The sequence below is a fragment of the Aphelocoma coerulescens genome, chromosome 2, assembly GCF_041296385.1.
Source record: "Aphelocoma coerulescens isolate FSJ_1873_10779 chromosome 2, UR_Acoe_1.0, whole genome shotgun sequence".
Taxonomy (NCBI): domain Eukaryota; kingdom Metazoa; phylum Chordata; class Aves; order Passeriformes; family Corvidae; genus Aphelocoma; species Aphelocoma coerulescens.
This window is the reverse complement of record NC_091015.1, coordinates 98,850,245-98,873,514: the sequence shown is the minus strand read 5'-3', so window position 1 is coordinate 98,873,514 and position 23,270 is coordinate 98,850,245. Positions and strand designations below refer to the sequence as shown.

The 23,270-nt window shown below is 39.1% G+C and overlaps 1 protein-coding gene across 8 annotated transcripts in view; it reads right to left on the bottom strand.

Moving 5' to 3' along the window:
- FHOD3 (formin homology 2 domain containing 3) overlaps positions 1-23,270 on the bottom strand; it is a 378,731-nt gene that overhangs the window by 308,411 nt on the left and 47,050 nt on the right. For all 8 annotated transcript variants that reach the window (XM_069004140.1, XM_069004136.1, XM_069004132.1 and 5 more), the window contains exon 3: positions 13,598-13,662. In XM_069004140.1, coding sequence (XP_068860241.1) covers positions 13,598-13,662 — 65 coding nt within the window. The remainder of the gene's footprint in view (positions 1-13,597; positions 13,663-23,270) is intronic.

Genomic DNA, 23,270 nt, shown 5'->3' with positions numbered 1-23,270 from the left:
CAATTTAAACTGGCCAAGAAACTGCCTTGTAACACTAAAACACTTGACTTCCAAATCGGGTATGGTGCTCAAAATGACAAACACACATCTGCAAGCAAATGTGCCATCCACAACAGCTACTTTTATTCTGAAATGAGAGGTTGATAAAAGTAAATACAAGAGGTGCCCTGCATAATTCTGGTGTTACTTAACCTTAAAGTATTCATGAAAAGAAAGGGTGGGCAGATAGGAATTTTGGTTCTTCGCCCAAACTGTGCTACTGTTTTTCTTCCTGAAGAAAACAAGCTAACCCCGATAAGAAGTACTAAGGTTGTAATACATTTCATGTGCTATCAATGAAGTAAGAAAAAAAGAAAAATTAAAAGCAATGTTGTTGTGCATATGCAGGCACGTAAACAGCAGCAATACAGACAGATATGAAGAGGTCACCGGGACATAGTTGGGTCTCTGTAATGCTGGCTGTCGTATTAAGAAGGCAGAATTGACAGGTGTAAGTCACAATTTCACTATCTACCAACAAGACAGGGTAAAAGGGGTGAATGCTGACATGTGCCACAGCCACCTCTGATAAGGTATCTTATTTAGATGCCCAGGACATTCAGCTGCCCTGAAAACAGATCCCTTGTTTTCTCGGTGGGGAGAAGGCAGGTACAGCTACAGCCCACAAAGTGACTCTCTCCTCCTTTTCCTTATTATTCTTACGAAAAGCAGGAAAGATCTTTCCAGCTGGGTGCTGGATGCCAAAGTACAGCTGACTCGACCCTCAAAGGCAGGGACAGGCAGCAGGCTGTGTGCGGCACCAGGGCTGCCTGACCCCGACCCATCCGTCAGCAGGTGGCACAGGCAGGCGGCAGCCGCCTCCAGAAGCTGCCAGCTGCAGGGCATCAGGCTCAGAAGAGGAGCAGGCAATGCCAGAAAGAAACTCTTTGGCAGCAATGGCAGAGACACAAAGTGAAAAGAAACCCTCCTCTTCCGTGTTCGCAGCTTGGCACATAACATGGCAGGCTCTGCAACATGGGAAGCTCCTTGCTTCCTCTGAGGGCGGTCATGTCAGGAAGACCAAAGTAAAACTCTTTAACTTTCCTCTTCTCCTGGGAAGGCATGTACCTGCACTTCTGATCCCCAGGAAACTGGCTGGTACAAGTTATCAAAAAGCACCATCTCATTTGAGTGAAAGACTGGTGTTTCATAAGGGCAGAATGGACCAACTCTCAACCCAAACCACCTTTTGGGGCAAGGGTTTGCCCAGAAAGTCTTGTGCTCCAATATTGATAGTTTCTGTCTCAGCAAAGCCTTCAGTACATGCGCAGAGCAGACTCCATCTCCATTTGCTTCCATAGGATGGGCCTTAGAGCCAATGGAGGTAACTCACAGCCTGAACCCCTGTACCTTACTCGCTCTTAACAAACTTCTTTACAGCAAAACTTCAGGAGTTATTCCAGCAAGTAAATTTACATATACAAATTATGTATTAGATCCTGACAGGAACTAGGAAAAAGAAATCAGTGCAACTATGTTCAGAGCTTGGCAAGAAACCAAACTTCAATGAAAAGCTGCTGTTATTTGATAATGAGTACCAGGACTCTGAAGACAGAAACCAGAAATGGACAATGGACTGTATGCGTACATCTCAATCAGGGAACTCCTCTCCCTAATCTGTTCCCTTTATGGTCAATGGAGCAAGAGCAATTTAGGGCAGGAACATAACTGAGATGTTCCAACGTGCCCTCTAGGCTGGCTCTGCTCCCCAGGACAGAGGAGGCCCAGTGGCTGCTGCAGTGGCCGAGCAGCAGCGTGCTTGGTGTCACTGGGAGGCTGACAACAAGAGCACCCCTGGCAGTGGTACAGCAGTAAACCTTCCCCTAGAAACACTTGTTTCCTACATAGTTTAAAGCAATTCAAGCAATATGAGAAAGAATAACTCTACCCAATGACTTGAAGCAACCTGGCAGCTGAAAAAAGGCTTGCAAGGGTCTTACTGCTTTCCTGCCACAAAGAAATGAGGGAAGAACTAAATCCATTCTGTTTTCTTGTTGCATTTGGAGGTTTTTTTTACATTGGAGGGCTCTCTTGAGGCCTGGGTGATCATTTTTTGTGGGTTTTTGTTTGGTTTTTTTTTCAGAGTAATACTAGGGGTTCTCAGTCTTCACAAAACAGATACAATTGCAGAAATACTTTTTCTGCATAGCACCTGCTGTTTTTCTGTTTAGCTTTTTGTTTTGTCTTTTCCTACTGAGAAATTTAGAAATTGTTTGGGCATTTCTGTATTTGAATTGCTCCCACTTCCTGCCTTTCCAACAAGCATCCCCAGGGGCCAGCTGGAAACAGTACCCAGCATCCCAAGGTAACAGGCAGCCAGTCAAACAGGTACTGTCAACTCACAGATGGTCCCTTAGGTCCTGCTAGTTGGTACCAAATTATATGCATTTTAGTGGCTTTAAAACAAAAAGAACCAATCTCACAGCTGTTGGGTTAGAAAAACTCCTCCCAAAGTCCTAGCAGAGATCTGCAAATGACTGAATGTCAGCCTGAAACATGCACTGTACAGAAGAGAAGACCACACACAATATAAAACAGGAAGACCATGGTGACAGCAATGTGCAGACCACTAATCTCAGGATGAAAATCCAGGAGGCCACGTCACTGCTACCAGAGTGCCCCAGAGTGTGTTGTCTTGGGTAGCTATAGCTGCTTGTTATTCATCACTTTTTCTCACCTTGTGTCAAAAGCACAGCACATGCTCACACCCAGGGCTTTAAGAAGCTGTTCAGAGTATCCTTGTAGCTTCCTTTTCCCAGGTTACACCACCCCTGAGAATACTGCAGTAGTACCTGGCTGTCCCAGCAAATATATAGGATGGATTTTATTTGCTCACCCACTCTTTCTGGTTCTCAACTATTTTTAATATACTGTGAATTTTAACATATTGGTATTAATAAAAATTAGTAAGTTGTAATATACTGTTGTTGAAGAGAATAGCATGGCAGAACTCCCTTGTGAGTGTTTTAATAAAGGTTTTCTGGTTAGTTACTTATGGTGCTAGACCTTTCATGCAAACACACCCACGTTTCCCACATCAAGTTTTTCCTAAGCACAACACCAAGCATTTCAGCGTAACAGCATGGGGGGGAAAAAAGGATGTATTTCTGCTGTAGTTACAAGGAACCACTCATGCATGCTCTGAGCAGCAAGAAGCAGAAAGGCAGTCACAGCTGGCTGCCATCTTGCCGGCATCATCACCATCCTCCCGGCCCACAACAGCTCATGCAGCCCCCATACACTGCAGAAAAAGCTCTCCTGCTACAAGGGCTGAGGAAAACCCCAGCCCCTGGGCACAGGTGAGATCAGTACCAGGCCTCCTCCTGTGCCCAACCTGACAGGAAACTTTCCATGCTCTCAGCTGTCCCTATGTCACACAAAGTCAAAAAGAAAGCAAATGTCTCCAGAGGCATTTGATTCTTAATAGCTTTTAAGTGTCCTCTGGACCTAAATTTAGGATTATGGGAAGAAGTAAGGAAAGACATCCAACATTTATATTTCATTCCCCAGCACAGAAACAAGTTCACTTGATACGCCAGTTTTAGGCACTCTGAAGTTATAACTGGCCCTTAAAGCTGACGTGTAAACCTTGTGGACAGCCACGGGGAGAAATAAACCTGCAGAAGCAGGGCCTTTTTTTAAGCAAAGAGTTTACCAACATATTCCTCTTCATGTTTTAATACTAAGACCAGACCTAAATATTTAATGCCATTGAAAGGTTAATAGAAACCTGATACATAACTTCATACATGCCAGACTTATCTCGAACTGCTAAATATGAATTGACATAGCTTATGACATCCTACATCTCACAATAGCATGCTGCTCAGCCACAGTAACTGCTGGGGTTCTAAATAAAGAGGCTGTAACTTTACCTCTTCGTAGCCTAAATTTTTATGTGCCTTGTTGAGTCATAAGCAGGAAAAGAAAACCTTAAAGAAGCTGTTATCATTATTAAAACACAGATGCTGCACATAAAAAACACAAGAAAACCAACCAACCAGCCAACCAAAAAATAACACCAAAACCAATCAAACCCTTCCCCTCCCCTCCAAACAAAACCCCCACACCCAGAAAAGGACAGCTCATAATTAAAAACACTTGAAGACACAAAGAGTTGTGAAATAAAGCAAGTTTTTCGCATTACATAATATTTCCAATTAAATATTGCCATCTCTTCACCTTTTCCAGACAGAGATATCATGATTTCCTCAATTTCATCAAGCTCAGACAAGTACAAAAGCATAATGAAAATGAGTGGTGGTTCTTCCACCACTCATGACCACATCTGACCATGGCATGTTCTGAGCTCAAGATGAGAATTTCATCTAAATACTTCCAGAGGTACTGTCACAATATTTTGCATGATAGTAAACACTTTGTTCTTGAAACTGGGTACATTTGGTGTATATCTCACTTGACAGTCTTAGAGAAAGCAACATACATTACATCAGGGTGCTCTGCCACCTATTTAAATAAAGCTCTTCAGTCTTTGAAGTATTTCTTTCATGAAAGAAATAAATTGAGAAGCACACAATTTACAAATTAAATCATCGTAATTTCTACAGAAATAAAAGCAGCTGCACATGAAAAAGATGAAAAGAATATAAATGAAAGAGGAATAGAATAGCTGAAGGCAAGGAAAGAACAGTACACACTATTTGAATGCCATAATGAAAATCAGCAACAGAGAGCAACTATTTCTTTACTGCTGAATTATGAGATAGTGCATTTAACATTACATATCATTGTGGGAAAAAAAGTTATTAAATCATATGAAAAATCAGTCAAACAGCATTATGAAACCACATGTATTTTATATCATCTTCCAGTGAGATCTTCCAATGGTAACAAAACCTTGCCTTCAGTAAGTATAAAGACTGAAGCAACATAGCCCTGGTCTGAAATATGATACCCATATACCCGGACTAGCAGCAAGTTCATGAAAAGTTGGCAAGTGGCATTTGTTTGAAGCATCACTACCATGAGTTTGCACATTTTACTTACAACATTTTTAAAGATAATCAGTCTGACAATGTTCAAACATGCATTCCTGACCTTGCTTTTCAATGACACACATTTTCTTTTTTAAGCTAATATGAAATAAACCATCATAAGGTATCAAAAGCTTACATGTAATGATTAACTTTGAAGAGAAGGGAAGCTTCCTTTCCATACTAGCATGATTCCCTGTCTTATGAACTAACACCCCTTCTTCCCTTTTATTACACTACATGTACAGGCCATGCATCTTAGAACATCTCAGAGGGGACAGGACTATATTTAGCCTAATTCCACTTCTGCAAAATTGGCAACCCTCTGCCTTCCTTACAAACAAAGCTAAATCAGAGGTTGGGCTGAGAACAACATCATGTAGAAATACCTTCCTCCACATTTCTTACTCCAAACCCACAGCTTTTAAGTAACAGCTTCTAATTTCTCTTCCACAGTTTAGGTCCTTACCTTTGTTTTAGTGTCGTAAGTTCTGAAGGGTAAAGCTTAAAACATGACAAGAGTGTTGGACTGCTTCAAGAGAACTAATTCAAATCCAATTCACTTGTGTGGTTTGTATCTTCTGTGTAAAGCAGGTTTACATGGAGGCAGGAAACAAATTATTCGGTTCTTTTCCAAGTGTAATGCTAATTTATTTGAAGATATTTAATATGAACTTAACTTTTTTTTCCCTAATTAAGGACTTGAACATGTTGTACTTCAGTCTACAGCAAAATGAGTTCAACAGTCTGAACACTGACCATAAGAGGAAGAACTGCTTTGTGTGTCAATACTAATATCTATAAAGTATGTGCGAGGTGCAAATGGCTAAAAAGGGAAACTATATGAAAACTGTCAACAACTACTGATGTGCTATCAACAGCACTGACCTCATTGATGTAGATACAACTATTGTTAGCAGTTATTTTCTGAGGAGTCCATTAGAAGCAGCTATAAACTGTTTCATTTTTTAACAGATTTTTTTTTAATCTTCAAAAAGATGTTTTTAGATTGCAGGAAAAAAATGCACTTAAAAAAAATCCATGTATCAAAAAGATGTTTTTAGATTGCAAGAAAAAAATGCACTTAAAAAAATCCATGTATCAAAAAGATGTTTTTAGATTGCAGGAAAAAAATACACTTAAAAAAAATCCATGTATCAATAATATGGTACTTTACTTCAGGAAAAAAAGCCTGAAAGAAACATATAAATGGACTTCTGTTGGGGCATGCGAAGCAAAGTATCATACTAATTTTCCTCCCTGGCTTTATGAGGAGATGGTTTCCTTTATGGTGCCATTGAAGATGATTGAGGAATTTTTGTTGTTGTTTCTGTTTTCTTTAGAAATAAGACTTGTTTTAAATCTCGCTATGTATTCAGAGTCAAAAGTAGATTCCATCTTCCTTGCAGATTTTTACATGTGGCAAAAAAAAAAAAAAAAGAGGAAAGTTGTAAGATAAAAAAAAAGGTCAGAAAGAGGATACCCCAATTCAAATACATTTCACTTGATTTCTGCAGCACTTCCCAGTGTGAGTTGAGTCAGCCAAGCTTTCACATTTGAAAACAATGCTTCCCAAGACAAGAAAAGCATCCCACTAATATGCCCCACAGATGTCCTTTCAAATCTGGAACATGGCCATCTAATGCAAGAATCTACCACTTTAATGTGAAAATGCCACTGCTAATGGAGGCTTTACCTGCTCTACAGCCTCTTGGTTCTTCTTGCTACAAAGTCTACTTTAAGTATCACACTTTAAATTAAAATTCAGGGTCAAGCCTTGGAAATCTACCTTTGTCTCAACTTCTGAGATCCTACAGGACTGGCCATTTCTTCTCAGTGAGATAACAGAAGGTAAATCACAGGTTATGGGAAAGTACTGTGATTCATCCCCACAAAGGAGGCTGACTAAACACATGCACAAGGAGTACAACAGAAATCTAACATTTCAATTTAAAGAGGTGCACATTTTTAAAGCAAAACCACAAGTTATTTATATGGATAGATTTTTCACAAAGTAATCTGATCTGGGAACCAGGGGATTTTACTTAAGAGCATCTGTGTTCCACATTCTCAGGAAAGAAAATTTAAATAATCCTAAAAGCTGAAAAAGGTATTTTTATCACAGCCTTTGCAGCTATTTCACATTTCACTCAAAGAGAGCTGAACCAGATATTTCCAATCACATCTGGATGCAGGCCGTAGTAAGTACTGTCTGCACTGTCTTAACTAGAACTTATTCTATTAAAAAAAGCCTAACCCTTAAAAAACGCCCCCCGAGTTCTGGCATTCCTTCTCAGGTTGTTTCAATTTGTGTGATGTCAGTTTACATCTAATAAGCATGTTGTTTATTATCTTCATTTAAGTCAGGACTTTTACGAAGTTACAGCAAGAGTCATAGGAAGCGTATCACGATTACAAATCCATAATGCATGCAAGATCCCTGTGTAGCACCGTTAAATCCATTAATCACAGTCTTTTTGGTCCCAATTATGCTAAGAAGATATTCGATAAAGCAATTTCAACTCACCTCTCTCTCTCTCCTGTTACCATCAGTGCAAAGAAGGCAAAACCACAGCGCTTCCGACAAATTCTCAAGGCACCTCTTTTGTTCCCTTTAAATTAAATCCGAATTGGTTGCACGTTTTACTAAACTGCTAATGCTCTCCACATGTTCCCTCTCTCAAACTGAAAATGTTTTCTATTAGGAATGCCTAGCACTGAACATAAAACTGTAAAACGTCCTTCAAACAACCCAAAGTTCCTCTCTTTCTTTGGAATGTATCACTACTTGCCCAAATGAAGAGCTCACAGTCCCACAGTTAAGCTTCCTTTAGGGAAGCTTTTTAATAAGACTCCTTTTCTTAGTGTGTTCAGAAACTCTCTTATCAAAAGAAAGCTGTTTATTTTAAAATCCATCAGTTATTTCCTTTAAAAGAACAAAACAAAGCTACAAGGTTCTACAGCATGAACTAGAGGAACTTCACATTGTCCACGGCCATGAAAAACCAACTCAAGCACTCAGCACACAGCAAATGCACATGTGCCAGAATGAAATGGGGTAATGATACTTGCAGGGAGAAGCATCTCAAGTGAGACAGTACCAAGAACATGGGCTGTAGGCACAAGTTTAACTTTACTCTGGAAGAATGAAATGCAACATGGTTTCACATTTCTTTAACCATAACAGCACTGACTTTTCAACACCTCGATGCTACACTCTTAAGAAGAAAAACCACGTTTTTCCCCCCTTCAGTCCATGTATCTCAAGTTCTCTGCAACAAAGGGCCAGGTACAGTAACAGACTAAAGACAGAGTTTTGTCTTTGGGAAAGCACTGTGATTCCACTCGGGAGGAACTTGTCCCTCCACATGCTTGAGGTGCAAGTCCTACCAGAAGGTTCAATAGAAGCAGAAATAGTTGCAGAATCTAATCATATCTGCTCTAACACATGCAACAAGTCCACATAATGGGTAACAGAAGGGAAAACTGTACGCGGAAAAAAGGACTAGCTGCATAGTTCAGCTATTACAGGACAAATAAAAACAGCTGGCTTCTACTAGCCCCGTGGTTACAACCAGCTTACAGCTTCCCTCAGGTATCCCAGAACAATACAGGCTCAAGAAGATATTTATGGCTACGTTTCATAAATGATATCAAGAGCAAGTGGATATCAAAAAGATAATCCCAAGAGCTCTGTGGAAAGGCTGGGTTATTGGTGCTAACACTGCTGGCTAGCACAGATGCCCTGCTAATAGGGGCTAGAAAGAGCCGCTGTGCGGCACGGCAGCCCTTGTGTCCCAGAGTTGGGAATAATCCACTGCAGAGGTAACTTTGCATCTGCTCATGTGCAAGAGCCAACAGAACTGGATTATAAAACGGTTAAAACAGCTAATACTGAAGCTATATTATACATTTAGCAAGACTCTTGCAATAATACACTTGCACTCTGTTTAGGGCCCTCACTGGATCAAGCTATGAAATGTAATATACACAAACATCTATGCAAATTATTTTTAATCTACTGGCAGATGAAAGAAAGACTTTGCACAAATATAGGAGAGAGATATAACCATACAAAAAAAAGTAATTTTATAGTGCAAAAGCATTTTAAATAACCAACTGGGGGTCCTGGGTGTGTGCTTTGGTTGGTTTTGTTGGTTTATTTGGTTTGGGGATTTTGGGTTTTTTTTAATAACAAACTGACATAAAAAGGCAGTAAAATTTAAAATACTCCTTGCAAGATTTGCTGGCCTTACAAGCCACAGTACTCCAAGTAATCCCAGGTCAGTACATGCACTCAGAATCACATCAACTTTTGTTATTTGCATTCTTCTTGTATTACACTGTATTAACAACTGAAGCTTATATCAAACTTCTTTTGGCAGAATCTTTCTAAGTCACTGTCATGGATCTCTGTCCAAACATCATTCTCAGCATTGATTGCAACACTCCTGATTTAACATCATAGGCATAAGCATTTTAGAAGAGGACATAGGGCTCACTTGGGCTAAATACAGAGTCCAGATATGTAAGAGCAAATGGTGCCTTTTCTTTTTTTTTCAGAGATCACATCAGATTTTGAGAAAAAAACTATGAAGCAATGCACAAATAAATGAAGCAGGAGCCACAAACAGAGCTGGCCAACCAAGGACCTAATGGTTAAACCAAGTCCTTCTGCAGGAAAACTGGAGCTGGTAAAGACCTTCAAAATTTCACTGTCATAATGTTGCTCTGACTAAAACCTTGTTTTTAGTTTCAGGGGCTAAAACTTTTGACACTGTTGGTGTTCACTCTTGTAGGAACCCAGAGTGATGAGAATATTTCTCTGCCTGTTTTTAAGGGTTCTTACCCCCCTGAACAACACTATAGTTACATTCTCATTTACATTAGACTTTATCATGGCTTCAGCTGAGCCCTGTAATTGTTAAATATACACAAACTAAAATAATGTTAAGACACAACTAAATATGAAATCATATGGCTGCCAAAAATACTAAAAAGACTTTTCCCACAAGGGTAGTAACTCATAATAAATGTGATTTGAATAAAAGGTCAAATTTGAAAGCTTGTGGGAAAAACCCTACAGTAGACACTATCTGATTTAAGGAGAACTCAGAGCCTGGAAGGCCAGCCATGTTCTGGGCTGCATCAAATGTGCAGCCAGAAGGGTGAGTGAGTGGATTCTGCCCCTCTGCTCTGCCCTTGTGAGACCCACCCTGGAGTGCTGCACTCACAGGAAGGACACGGACCTGGCAGAACAGGTCTAGAGGGCATGAAGATGCTCCAGCCCTCTGGTTACCTCTTTTGTGAAGACTGAAAGAGCTGGGGCTGCTCAGCCTGGAGAAGACAAGGCTTCAAGGAGACCTTACAGTAATCAAAGGGGGCTTTTAGAAAAGAAGAAGAGCAACTTTTTATATGGGCAGCTAGTGATAGGACAAAGTGGCAATGGTTTTAAACTGAGAGGGCAGATTTAAATTAGATTTTAGGAAGAAATTCTTTACTGTGAGGGTGGTGAGGCACTGGAGCAGGTTGCCCAGAGAAGCTGTAGATGCCCCATCGCTGAAGTGTTGAAGGCCAGCTTGGATGAGGTCCTGAGCAACCTGTTCTAGTGGGTGGCACCACTGCCCATGGCAGGGGGTTAGAACTAGGTGATTTTTAAGGTTTCTTCCAAACTTAACTATTCTATGATTCTATGATTCCTCCACTAAGGTCTTTGGACATCAACAAGTACAAAAATACATCTATAATTTTCAATTATTTATGTTCTCTGAACAGAACTGGTTTCAGCAATTCTTTTTTGATATAAAGAAACATTCTAAATATTGAAGTTTGTATTAAAACCACTTAAATGTATTAGCTATTAATTAATCCTGATAATTTAATCACGATGAAAGCAAAATGGGAAAAGAAATAGAGTAATATTTAAAAGAAAAATTGTTCCTTCATGCTGAAAGTCCTTAGTATGAACATAAGAAAACTCACATTAAGAGTTAAAAGAAAAAAGAAAGTATTAATGCATTAAATTAAGGTACTTAAGAAGGACTCGTATTTAACAGGGTAGAAAGTACCACAACTACTGCACTCAAGTCATTAAGTAATATTCCTTCCCTGCTCTGCTTAAAACCAAAAAAACCCTACCCCACTTGACATGGGACTTGCTAAGTCTTCCCAAGTCTCAGAAAATACTGGCCTGTAGTCAATACATCCTCTGACACTGAAGCCCAATGAATTCTCCAGAGATTTGAAGTCACTAATGATGGAAAAATTTATCTGGATATCTGAACATAAACACTTTTGTTATTTCCCACAATTTAAAAGTACAGTGAGTTAGGAAGAAGGATAAAAGAATTGATGCAACTTCAAAATGGAAGAGTTTATGTCAGGAAAGCTAGTTCTTTACACCTATCAGCTCTTAAGAGCAAAGTAAAATGCTGAATACAAAGATGACTGGAGGCTCTGCAGAAAGGTCACTACATAACAAACCACACCTTCTCAGAAAGCAGCCCTAGCTACCTGTTTCCACGGATACTGTGAAGACTGAAAGAAAATACCCTAAGCATGACAGTTTTCCTCCACATAACACCATCTTGGATTCCTCTAGCTCCTGACTTCTACTCCAAATATGTAACACATCTTTTAACCTCTAAACCTAATGCTTGCATTTCAAAAGAGAAGTTAACAGGCAGCTGATGTGCACACACCCACTGTGCCAGTGAAATAACCCTCTTATTCTGTGACAGGTTTAACTGCCAGGCACAGCTCTACAAACAGCACCAGTAGTAAGAAACACAGAATATTCCCCGAGTCTTTCAAACTATCCCATACCAAAAAATAAGACAAGCTTTGTATGCAAAAATAAAAATTAAAATAAGAGAAAAGAAACTACATTACATGAAGCTATGGGCTGAAACAAAAACTTACCCCAAAAATCTAAACTTCAGCAGGGGGAATGGAAATTAGAACCAGAACTTGCATTTGGCTTTCTTGCCTATAATGAACCAAGCCAAAAGCCCATATCCAAACACACCTCTTCTCTAGGAGTTTGAAATCTGGACCCAAGTTTTGCAGCCTGACTTCCTCTGTACTCACTGCTGAATGCATCACTGCTGCCAGAGAGCAACAGCACCTGACAAGGGACTACACTTTCATACAGGAACAATTAAGATACATGCACAGTAATACACCTAATTGCCCACAGTAAGCTTGAATGAAAACAGATAACAACAATGCAACCACACGTTGAAGCTCAGAACCTTATGTGCTCCAGTTCCTCAATGGCTGCACTCTGGAGAAAAAAAAAATTACATGAAAATTCTTTTTATAAAACCTCAATCCGGGAAACTTATCAAACTTGTCTTCCTGCACTGGTCTGTTTTGCCAAATATACTTCCAGACCTAACAAGAACAATCTTCTCCAAGCTGTTCCTAATTTCACTCATATTTATAAAATCAGTTTAGGCTTTGCATCATCTCTGTTCCTTCTCTAACGCTTAACACGTAGGCTTGCTCTGCTGTTCTTCCTCAAGTCAATGGTAGTAGAGGAGAAACTGTTCCTGCACAAGGCAGCCTAGAGATTGTTCTCAATGAGAGGTATTTGAGGAATTCTGTAGGTTGCTTATACTCAGTTGAAATTCTGAGAAATGCCATTTCATAACATATCCTGGGGGCAGGGGAAAACATTCAGCTGTATTTAAAACCTGAATCCTCCAAAAGCAATGTCACTAGAAATGACACAAAACTTTGACTTCCTCCTCCACCTTTTAAGGAAGATACTTATATTTCAAGCTATGATCTCCTGAAGCAAGACCAACAACAAGTTAAACATATTAGTGTTGAATCTACTATTAAGAAGCTGAAACCAACTGTGGCACATACACACAGGATTTAATTTATTTTTTTTAAACCAGCCTCCCATAAAATCTCTCATAGTATCAGCAGGACATGAGCATTAGCTTTGCCACTGACACTCAGTGAAACATTCTGCTCTGTAGAATGCTGGAGAGCATATTAACGCCATCCCAGAACATCAGCCTCCATTCATGCAACCTTAAAGCTCTTTTGACACGCACTTTATGACTTTCATTAGACTTTTCCTTGTGACACCATTGTTTTAACCAGAGTTTTTAAGACACTGACACTGTGATAATGACAAATATGCAGCCAAGATCTGCAAGATGTGAAGTAATAAACTTTATATGCTATTAAAATATAGTAGTTAGTTGTCAGCCAACAATTCTTCAGATCCCATTCCCAATTCAGAACACAGTCTTTTTTGAGCGCACACAAAGGCTGTTACAAGACAGATAATTGAAGATTCTTCAAAGCATCACCCAACCATTTGACTTCACTGTCAATACTATACTTCCTTGGGATGTTTAACATGCTTTAAGGGTAGTGTAGCTAATACAACCTAATTTCAGCATGCAACAAACAAAATAATAAAATCAATTTATTGGCCATTATCGTCAATTTAGAACACAGCCAAGTCTGATTCATACACCCCAGATTTGCTTGTTGGAATTCTGTTTATTTGGTCTCCTTCAGACATGTGGAACTTTACTCACCAATGCAGGCATGGACTCTCACTGACAGCTGGGTCCTCAGAATTATGCTGTGCTTCTTGCCCCTCCTAAAAAGAGAAGAAAAGTATGTAAAGGTGTAGTGAGGAAGAAGAGGAACTGGAAAGAAACAAATCAAATTGAGCCTAAGAAAAAAAAGGGTAGGAGGGAAGGGAAGATACTAGAAATTTTGTCTTTGTTTCTCATAATCCACTTCCATTTTAATTTGCAATGAATTAATTTTCTTCATCAAGACTGTTTTGTCTATGATAGTAATGGTTAAGTGATCTCTCCATCTTTATCTCAATCAACAAGGTTTTTTACCTTATTTCCCCTCCCTTCTGCTGGAGAGAGGGAGTGAGAGGGCAGCTGGGTGGGCATCTGGACACTTGCCAAGGACAGCCCACCACAATGAAAACTGTATTAGAGAAGTATCAAGCGATGACTGCACATTTTAGTTTTCACCGAAATACTTTAATGCTATGTATAATTAAGCAGTAAAAGAAAATCCAAGGTTAAACAAGAGATTGTTGACACTTTCACAGATCTGCTCATGTAGCCTAATGGGTTTTTAAAGCACAAAGGTAGCTGTGTTTTTCATGCAAAAAGGCAAAACTGAGTCCTTCTTCACTCTGGCCCTCAGCTCCATATAGGTCTTAAATGGAGTGCCTATTTTAATTAGCTGCTACATACTCATTTGTTTTTCAGTCAAGTTACTATTAGTTGCATTTTTTTCAACCTGGACAAGAGTACTGTTCTTGATTTCTAGGTGCTACACCTGCAAACTGACATGAGGACACAGACAACCCCTTTCCTCTGCACCCAAATGTGCTCACCTGATGGATGGTGGGAGGGTAAGGAAAGCCAAATGTCTTTTTTGCTTGTAAAACAGCATATTCTCCCTCATTTCTCTGAAACTAAAAATGCAATTCCTGGACAAGTGGCTCTAAGTGGCCCAGATGACCTCCAGAGGTCCCTTCCAACATGAGCCATTCCGTGATTCAGTGAATTTATTGTGGGAAAACATGCATGAAGGCAAACTGTTTTTAGAACACAATCAAATGCAGCTTAGTTTGTGTCATGTGAACCCTAGACCCACTTCTACATGCAAGTTAGAGCACAAACCAGCACAACCTTTCTCAATTATATACTTTGCAACTCTGCTGAGAGGCTTCAGGGCTAAACCCTTCACACAGACACCCAGCAGAATCTTCTACTGGCTGTAACTTGAAACATTATTCTAGTAACAACAAAATTTCTTCCCTACCTTATTGTTTTCCTGCCCACAGTTATTTTGCAGAACAGAAATATTTTTAATTCTTTTCATGAAAAAAAAAGCCAAAAGTTCTATATTATTTCTCTGAAAGATTTGCAGGGGAAGCAAGGTAACAGAAGTAGTGACAGGTATTTTCGGAAAAATATTGCCCCAAGGAAAACATATGGGAAAACCAAGAAAAGTAAGGACCAGAAAAAGAAGTGGTTAACGTGCACCTGTGTACCTGCTAATAGAGGACTTAGCTCCAGTTTCAGAATTGCAACATTTCTCTATAGATCTAAAAAACCCCAAAACACTAAACATTGATTTTTTTAAAAAAAAAGCAAAGCCAAAAACCTTTAATTGAAATCTCTCTTTAATGGGTTTACTTGGACATCATTAGGACAGAGTGGGCAAAATGTCACCCTTCTCTTAAAAACTTGAAGTGCCAAGCAGCAAATGCTATTGCCCCCACAAAAGCAGGCTGTAGTGTGGACTGTGAAATTTTGAGCAGTTGCAGGTTTAGGACTGACTCTGCCCACCTAAACTTTTCCTGTTGTTCTGGCTGGGCACAGTCTTTTCCTGGGCTCATATTCTGCAGATTTTTGACAGCTGCCCCTCCCCAAAGGAGTGCTGACTCCTCTGGAATATTTAATTTGCCAAGTTAGTGAGGAATCTTTGACCAAACCTCTAGCCCTTCCAAACATCTGATTCTGTACAGAAACTGTTTCTCTTGATCTCCCTTCCTTGATGGACTTGTTGATACACTTGACATACAAATCCTCCAAGGTAACAAAATCAGAAAACGGAAGAATTGAGTAAAGGTTGTTTCTTTCAAAATTGTAAAAGAATAACCCAGAGTTAGCAAAGTAAAAGGAAGTCCACGTAATCAGACATACTATTCTTCCCATCACGAAAAACCAAACTAAAAGAAACTGCTAATGTCACAAATAATGGACATTATTATCATGGCAGTCTCTAGTGTTCCAGCAGTCTGTAGAGTACAAAGGCTTCACCAGCTCTGCTGAAATCTACAGGTCTGTGGTGATTTGCTGGAAGAACAGACAGTAAATAGTGCTCGGCCATCAGAGAGTGAATGAACACAAGGAGAATGATTTTAAGGCCTGTAGAGATTCAGGCCCATTACAACTTTATACAGTTTTCCCCTCTTTTTCTAAAGATCTAATGCATGATGTTTCTCAATATAAAAAGGGCCTATTTTTGGTAGTTGTCCAAGCTTCAGTAGTGATACTACTTCCTCCTCCGCCTCACCTCCTTAACAAAGACCCCTGAAAACTTAAAGCAAAACTTAGAGCAAGCTGTCTTCTACAGGTTCTGTTCTTCACCATTGTTGCAACTGTATACCACAGAAAAGTCTCACACACAAACATTAATTTTTATTTTTATCTCCCACTGGTTGCATTGGAAATTTTTCCAGTCTACCAAAATCAACATGATTCAAGCCCCAGAATTTACAAAGATGAAGACTCACTTATGATGGTGCATTCCCCCCTTTCTCCCCAGGCCACACCATGATCATCACTACAGAGGCATTTCGTGGGGTTTAGGCATACTAACTAGATTTACCACACAACAACTAATTATATTAAGACCAGTCACATGTAAAATACTAGAAATTATGCAATTTCCTGCTGAATACTCCTGACTATCATGCAATATGAGTAGCACTTTTGCAAAATTAAGATCATCACTGAAAATTACTACATCCATGATTCTACACATACCAATTTCCTGGAAAGTATGTTACAATAATAAATGCTGAAAAAAAAGGGCAATTTGAAATCCATCCATGATTTCACAGACTCATGAACTACTGGCCAAATAGTATTAAAAAGCATGCCTGTAGGCAAGCTTGTCATGATACCAGGGCAGGGAAGGGGGGTGGCATGGGAAAGACAGGCCATTTGCATTAAAAACAAAGTAGGTTCAAAAATACACTGCAGAAGAGAGTATTTCCAACAAAGAAGATTCATTTATTAAGAACAAAACCTGGACATGTAACAAAGTTTGTAATCTACTCTTAACTAAGGCTTGTATTTTTTTTGATACGACTTTTTTTAAAAAAGTTTCAGTGAGTACAACTGGCTACTATTTATTTAAAAAAAAAATTCAAGTAGTTAATAGAGTTAATTCAATAGTACTACTTAGCAGTAGTAGAGTAGGAAAATTTCACATATTCTGTTGACATAGTTGTTCTATGTTGAGATCAGAACTGTTACTGCTGTAAGATTAACTTCTAGTCTTTGGAGTTACCAAGACACAAAACTTTTTCTATTTTCAACTTCTCTAATAAATGAAAGTAAATAAACACATGCCAACAGCTCACTGAGTGCCTGTCTTACGGAATATAAAAGCATTATTTTGTCATTGTTTATGTACCACATTACAAATCGTTTCACTCAATTACACATTTCCAAGTCTTGATTTAATTGACATTTTGAAAATAGTACCTCAGTTGGCTGTCTTAAACAGTTACTTATTTTGAAGTAAAGCTTTTGTCTGAGCCAAGCAATCCCTTGACCAGAAGGAAAATACCAAGAATGTCGTTATGGGTACAGAGGAGAGAAAGTATTAATAAATAAAATAATAATAAGCCCAAAACAAACAAACAAGCCACACATTAAAAAAAAACAACAGACAGCTTTCTTCTTCATGTTTCAATGAAACTTTGAAAGGAAATTTCAAGAGAGTCTGTTTTATTAAGACATGACATCCTTCTTCCTCAGACCTATACTAAAGACCTGCTGGTATCAAAAATGGGATTTTTATGTAAATATCCAATTAAGATTCATTGGCAAGACAGACCACAGTCATTTCCTTGACAAAGCTCATCTTTGTAATATAGGAGAATGAATCAATTAACATACATTTCCTATTTCACTGTTTTCTTTCTTTCAGGACAGTAACTATGCAGACTTCCTAATATTCTTACGAATGCCTTATTCAATTTATTGAATAATTTATTGAATTATTCAATAAATTTAGCCTTTTTTAAAACAATTTCCTGCTTCTGAAAACACATTACTTTATCATTTAAAACCAAAGTAGAAAATCCCTTTTCAAACTTTCTTACTGATTGCTTAATGATTCAATAAAGAAACTTCATTAGACTAAAGGTGTTAATTCTACAAAAGGCTATGCTGTATCCTTCTGGCATCCTCCTATTCTGCTTTCTACACAATACTTGACAATCATGGAAAAAGCTACAGTTTTACAGCACAGCAGCAGATAAATTGCAATGGTTTTAATAACACTCTGTAGTAGCACAGACAAGCAAACTTACTATTCTTCATTGTAATTGCTCAAAAAATAAAATCTGTAGCAGACATCTGAATCATCAAAAGGCCATCATATGCAGAAGCTGAGTCCAATGCTGTTAGAAGCCATGACTTTAGCTCACAAACAATTTGGATCTTTTCAGTCAATGTAGATAAGAGCGTGTCTAAGCTCTGCTCTGAGGTAGAGTCTGTACACTCTTCTATTTCTGAATTATTTAAAGTACATAAAAAAACACTACCCGATAAAGGAAAACTTGGATCTGAATCTTTCATGAAGTGCTACACACATTTACATGGCAACACAGCAAGTAAAAGTGATACATCTTCTTAGGGTGACACTGGTTTTTTGGGTTTTTTAAATAAACTAATAGATTATACTAGGCAATCATATCCTACCCTCAGAGCAGTTTTCAAGTAGCATATTCCCATGACTCTCATTTTCCTCTATCCCAAGCAGGGATTTCATCCATTAGGATTAATGTTATCAGTCAGCTGTAGACAGGGATAATTCTGGAGGATAACTTGGAGAGAAAAATAATTTGCTGTGTTAGAAAGGACAATTATGCAAAACCTTTGAAAACTACGTAGTTTGCTTGTGCACATAGGAGTTTGGATATTTAAACTAATGAGTATCCTTTCCCTCAGATCCCAGCCGAGATTCTGGAAAGATGGCCTAGATGTGGTGGAAAATGAATACTAGAAGTTTCAATTCAAACTGGCAACAGCAGCAAAGGGATTGTAAGAATGGGGGCCTAGAGGATAGACCTTACCTTTCCCACTGCATCAGGCCAACAGCGCAGCTGATGCCCTTCCTCATCCTGCTTTAGAGGAGTGCTGTAAACAGCAAGCGGTTCACAGCTGCAGCCTGCACGTAACTTGTGAAACTACATAAAATACTACGGGTTACATAAGGTTTGCCCTCCTAAATTTCATAAAATCAAAGAAAATAGAGGAAAATAAAATCAAATGCTGGCAAACAGTATAGGTACCTTGTATTTTTATTATTCAGTTGTTATTAGATGGGAAGGCTTGCTGCTCCCTCAGCTTCCAGCTCCCCCAATATTTGGTTTTTCACACTGCTATGAGGTGCAGTATCAGTCAATCACTCACAGCAAGGCCAACTCTGAACCAGTGCGTATCAGATGAGCCAGGCATACATTTACCTGACACCAAGCCTCTCTTGAAATAACCATTTTTTTCATAATCCTTCAGAACCACTACCAAAGCAAACACAACAAGCTACTGAATCAAGCTAAATTAACACCATGGGCTGTAGCCCATTTATCCCAAAGAGGGCAAAGGTTGGATGAAAACTAACCTCAACCTGATAACACTGAAACTATTTCCAGACTTGAACAGCATTTAACATCAGCCTAACCTGACAACTTACCCTATAACAATTCTACTCCTAATTCTGCCTGATGTAACAATCTAACCATTATGAAAACCTATCTAAGGCAGATGCTGCTTTCAAAGTACACATGCACAACACATGTTTCACATTTTGTTACAGCCTCTCATAGCACTCAGGTTTCTTCATGGACCACTAACCATCTCCAATAATCGTATCCATGTTTTCCAACAGAAGTAGCTTAATGAGAACAGCATTCAGCAATTCCTGAGCTCAGGAAAGAATCTCTGACTCCCACAAAAGAAACCTAGACTACAGTATGCCACCAAAAGCAAACACATGGCAACAGACCTGCTCTAGAGTGCATTACTTTTGCAAGTGGCTTTTGCTTTTTCATTTCAGAACCTGTGCATTTCCATCTTCACTGTACACACATTTTAGGGAGTGGAAAATGCTTCTGCAATGGGGTATTGCCTCACAGTCATTTGCTTCATCGTTTAAGGTGCTCCACAACAGCAATGGAAAACAAACTGTTCCTTGTTGAATGCATAAAGGATGAAATTTTTGCCAGAGTTCAAGCACTTGAGTCTATCAGGTTTTCCCTGAAAAAGATCTGCAAGCCAGCACACACACAATAACGAAAGTGTTTTTTAACCTGCTATTAATCAGACAGCATAATCCTAGGCTTTGATTTCAAAGCTGTTAAGATATGGTTTGACTGCTGTTTCACTATGATATGCTTCTCCATTCAACTGCAGATTCAAGAGACTGAAAAAAAAATTCTGACCCTTTAAAAAAAATGTTGTATAAAAGCCAAGTCTTTTGAAAGTGAGAGAGTGCACATGTGCACAGAGAGAGGAATTAAGAATCTCCCTGAAACTCATTCAAAAAATCTTATCCAAACAAATAACCTTTTGAAGTTCTTCGGTGATTATTATCCAAAGATCCAACTGTCATGTTCAAACTCATGTTATTGCCATTGAATAATGGAAGCAGAGGAGCTCAGGAAATAAGATCAATAATTAAAAAGAAGTCTTTTACATGCTAATACTCTTCAAATGGATGACAGCACTAGCAACCTATTCTGGTACATGACAGGCTGTTGGAGGCAAACACACACACTCATCCTCATAGGAAGTCAGTGGGCTTTTCCTTCTTACCTCATTCTTTCCATCTAAAAAATTATTGTGAAGTCAGAATTTGTCTGCATCCCATTCTTGCAATACACTTGTAAATCATCTGATTACTTAGCAGAAGCATTTTATTCAGAGCATTCCTGGATCATGATACATTTTCTAAAGTAATAATCATTTGACAGAAGTGGATAAAAATAAGTAAACAGATAGCAACTATTCATGTCTGTTCACTCTGCATTAAAAAAATTAATTATAAACATAATTAAAACTTTACTGATCCAACTAGAAATAATCACCGCAGATTACCTAAGCAAAAACTGGGCAGGCAAAATCTTGCCAATTATTAGCGCAAGCAACAGTACACAAAAGAATAAAGTATGCTGAGATTTGTACATGTTTTTTTCTCTGCAGATTATTCCAACATTACATTCTGCATTTGTCAACATGATTTTAACAAGTAACTGCCTCATTCCCTACTAAAACCCTATAAACTACTCAAAAAAAGTTACATCTGAATGCCAGTGAGTGGAAGAGTGTCCTGGCTGACACACCAATGTCTGTACAATTGCATAAATAAGTACCCACAGACTTCACTACGAGGTGCTGAATTTTTACGCCCCCCGAACTTTTCACAAGTATATTCACTAGGCCAGGTTGTCATTTTTCTTCCCCCCCCCCCCCCCCCCACTTTTTAAAAGGAAAAAAAATAAGATAGAAGGAGAAGGGGGAAAAAAATAAGAAATTCACAAGTGTCGAGTGAAACAATCAAGATATTTACCAAGTGTGCATTATAAGCCACAGGAATAGCACTAAATTATTTATTACGAATGTATTCCAAGTACATGTCGGTAAAAGGTGGAGTCTTCTGCACACCTCGCCACAAGGCAATGATTTTTGCCAAAAGATAATGAATCACTTTTACACTCTCTAAAATGCAATGAGTTCAAAATGCAGAAAACATTGGTTCCATTTGTCCTTTTTAGTAGTTTATGTGCAAGCAAACTTCATAAGCTGGAAAGTGAGAATTCCCTCCCCACTTCCTCTCCCTACTTTCAGAATCATCATGCAGGCTGTTTCTCAGTTGTTAATGGCTCCATTTCCACACATTAAAACAAAAACCTTCCAACAGCCCCTCAAATATTTGAGGGTCGACTGCAGCCTTCACAGTCAGAAAAAGACCATTTTTCAAGAGCTGTCATTCATGAACAAAACTATGTCCCTTCCCAACCCAAAAGCTATATAATTGTTTTCAGTGGGATGATTATCCTGCCATGTAGTGAAACACTGATAGCATGATCAGTTAAATCTCCATCTTATATTTTTATATTAAAAAAACTCAAACTTTACGAGTTGAAAAATGGTGAGGAGAATTGCATTAGAAGAGCTCTTCTAACAATAATATTGCTTCTGGGTAAAAACACAAAACCAAAAGCATTGTTTCCACACTTCTTGTCAACCCCGCATCATGTTCTTCCTCAGAGATGACACATCACTTGACCAATGCTTTCCAATTCTTAGGTTATCTATTTCCCAATGCTGTCAGTAACTCTCAAACTCTGGCTGCACATTCCTCCCAGGAATCTTTACACCGGGTGATTTCTGGTCATATGGTTTTGCTATCACCTGTACTTTGAAGTCCACATTACATGAGCATTTTCATTTAAAACCTTTTCACACTTGGAGAAACAGATGCCTTGAAATATCTGGGTTTTTGGGGAAAAAAATGTTATAAGAACTGGAAACCTACAGGACAAGGGCAAGGAGGAAAGTAAAATAAATTAATCTCCAACAGCTGGGTCACTTGATGTTTCCACGTCTTCAGGCAAAGGGTCCCTCCAGTGCTCCCAGAAACACTGTGGGACTGTCAGTTTTGGTTCCAGACCACTTCAGGTGGTGTGGGTGCATCAGGAAGAGCATTGTCAGCATGATGAGGGAGGTGATCCTGCTCCTCTACTCAGGACTGGCGAGGCCACATCTGGAGTGCTGTGTCCAGTTCTGGGCTCCTCAGGACAAGAGATACACAGCTCCTGGAACACGTAGAACAAAGGGCTACAAAGATGATTAAGGGGCTGGAGCATCTCTCATGGGAAAAGGCTGAGGGTGCTGGGCCTGTTCAGCCTCAACAACCAAGATGGGACCTCATCAATGTCTCTAAGTATCTGAAGGGAAGATGTCAAGAGAATGGATCCAGGCTTTTCTCAGTGGTGCTGAGCAAAAGGACAAGAGGCAATGGGCAGAAATTGATGCACAGGAAGCTCCACCTGGACAAAAAAGAGAATTTCTTTACTGTGCAGGTGACTGAGCACTGGAACAGGTTGCCCAGACAAGTTGTGGAGTCTCCTTCCTTGAAGATATTCAAGAACCATTGGGACACAATCCTGTGCCATGTGCTCTGGGATTGAGCAGGGAGCAGGGAGCAGGGAGGTTGGACCAGAAGTCCCACTGTGGTTCCTTCCAACCTGACCCATTCGCTGATTTTGTGACCCACTTCATTAGAAGTTCCATAGTTGCAGAGCAGAAACAAACAGCACCTGCATAGTAATTTTCTTTCTCACAAAGGTCCCTTCTACCTGACCTTACTCTGACGTAGAGTTCCAAAACGGGCAGCTAATTTTTTTTATAATTAAAAAAAGCAAAA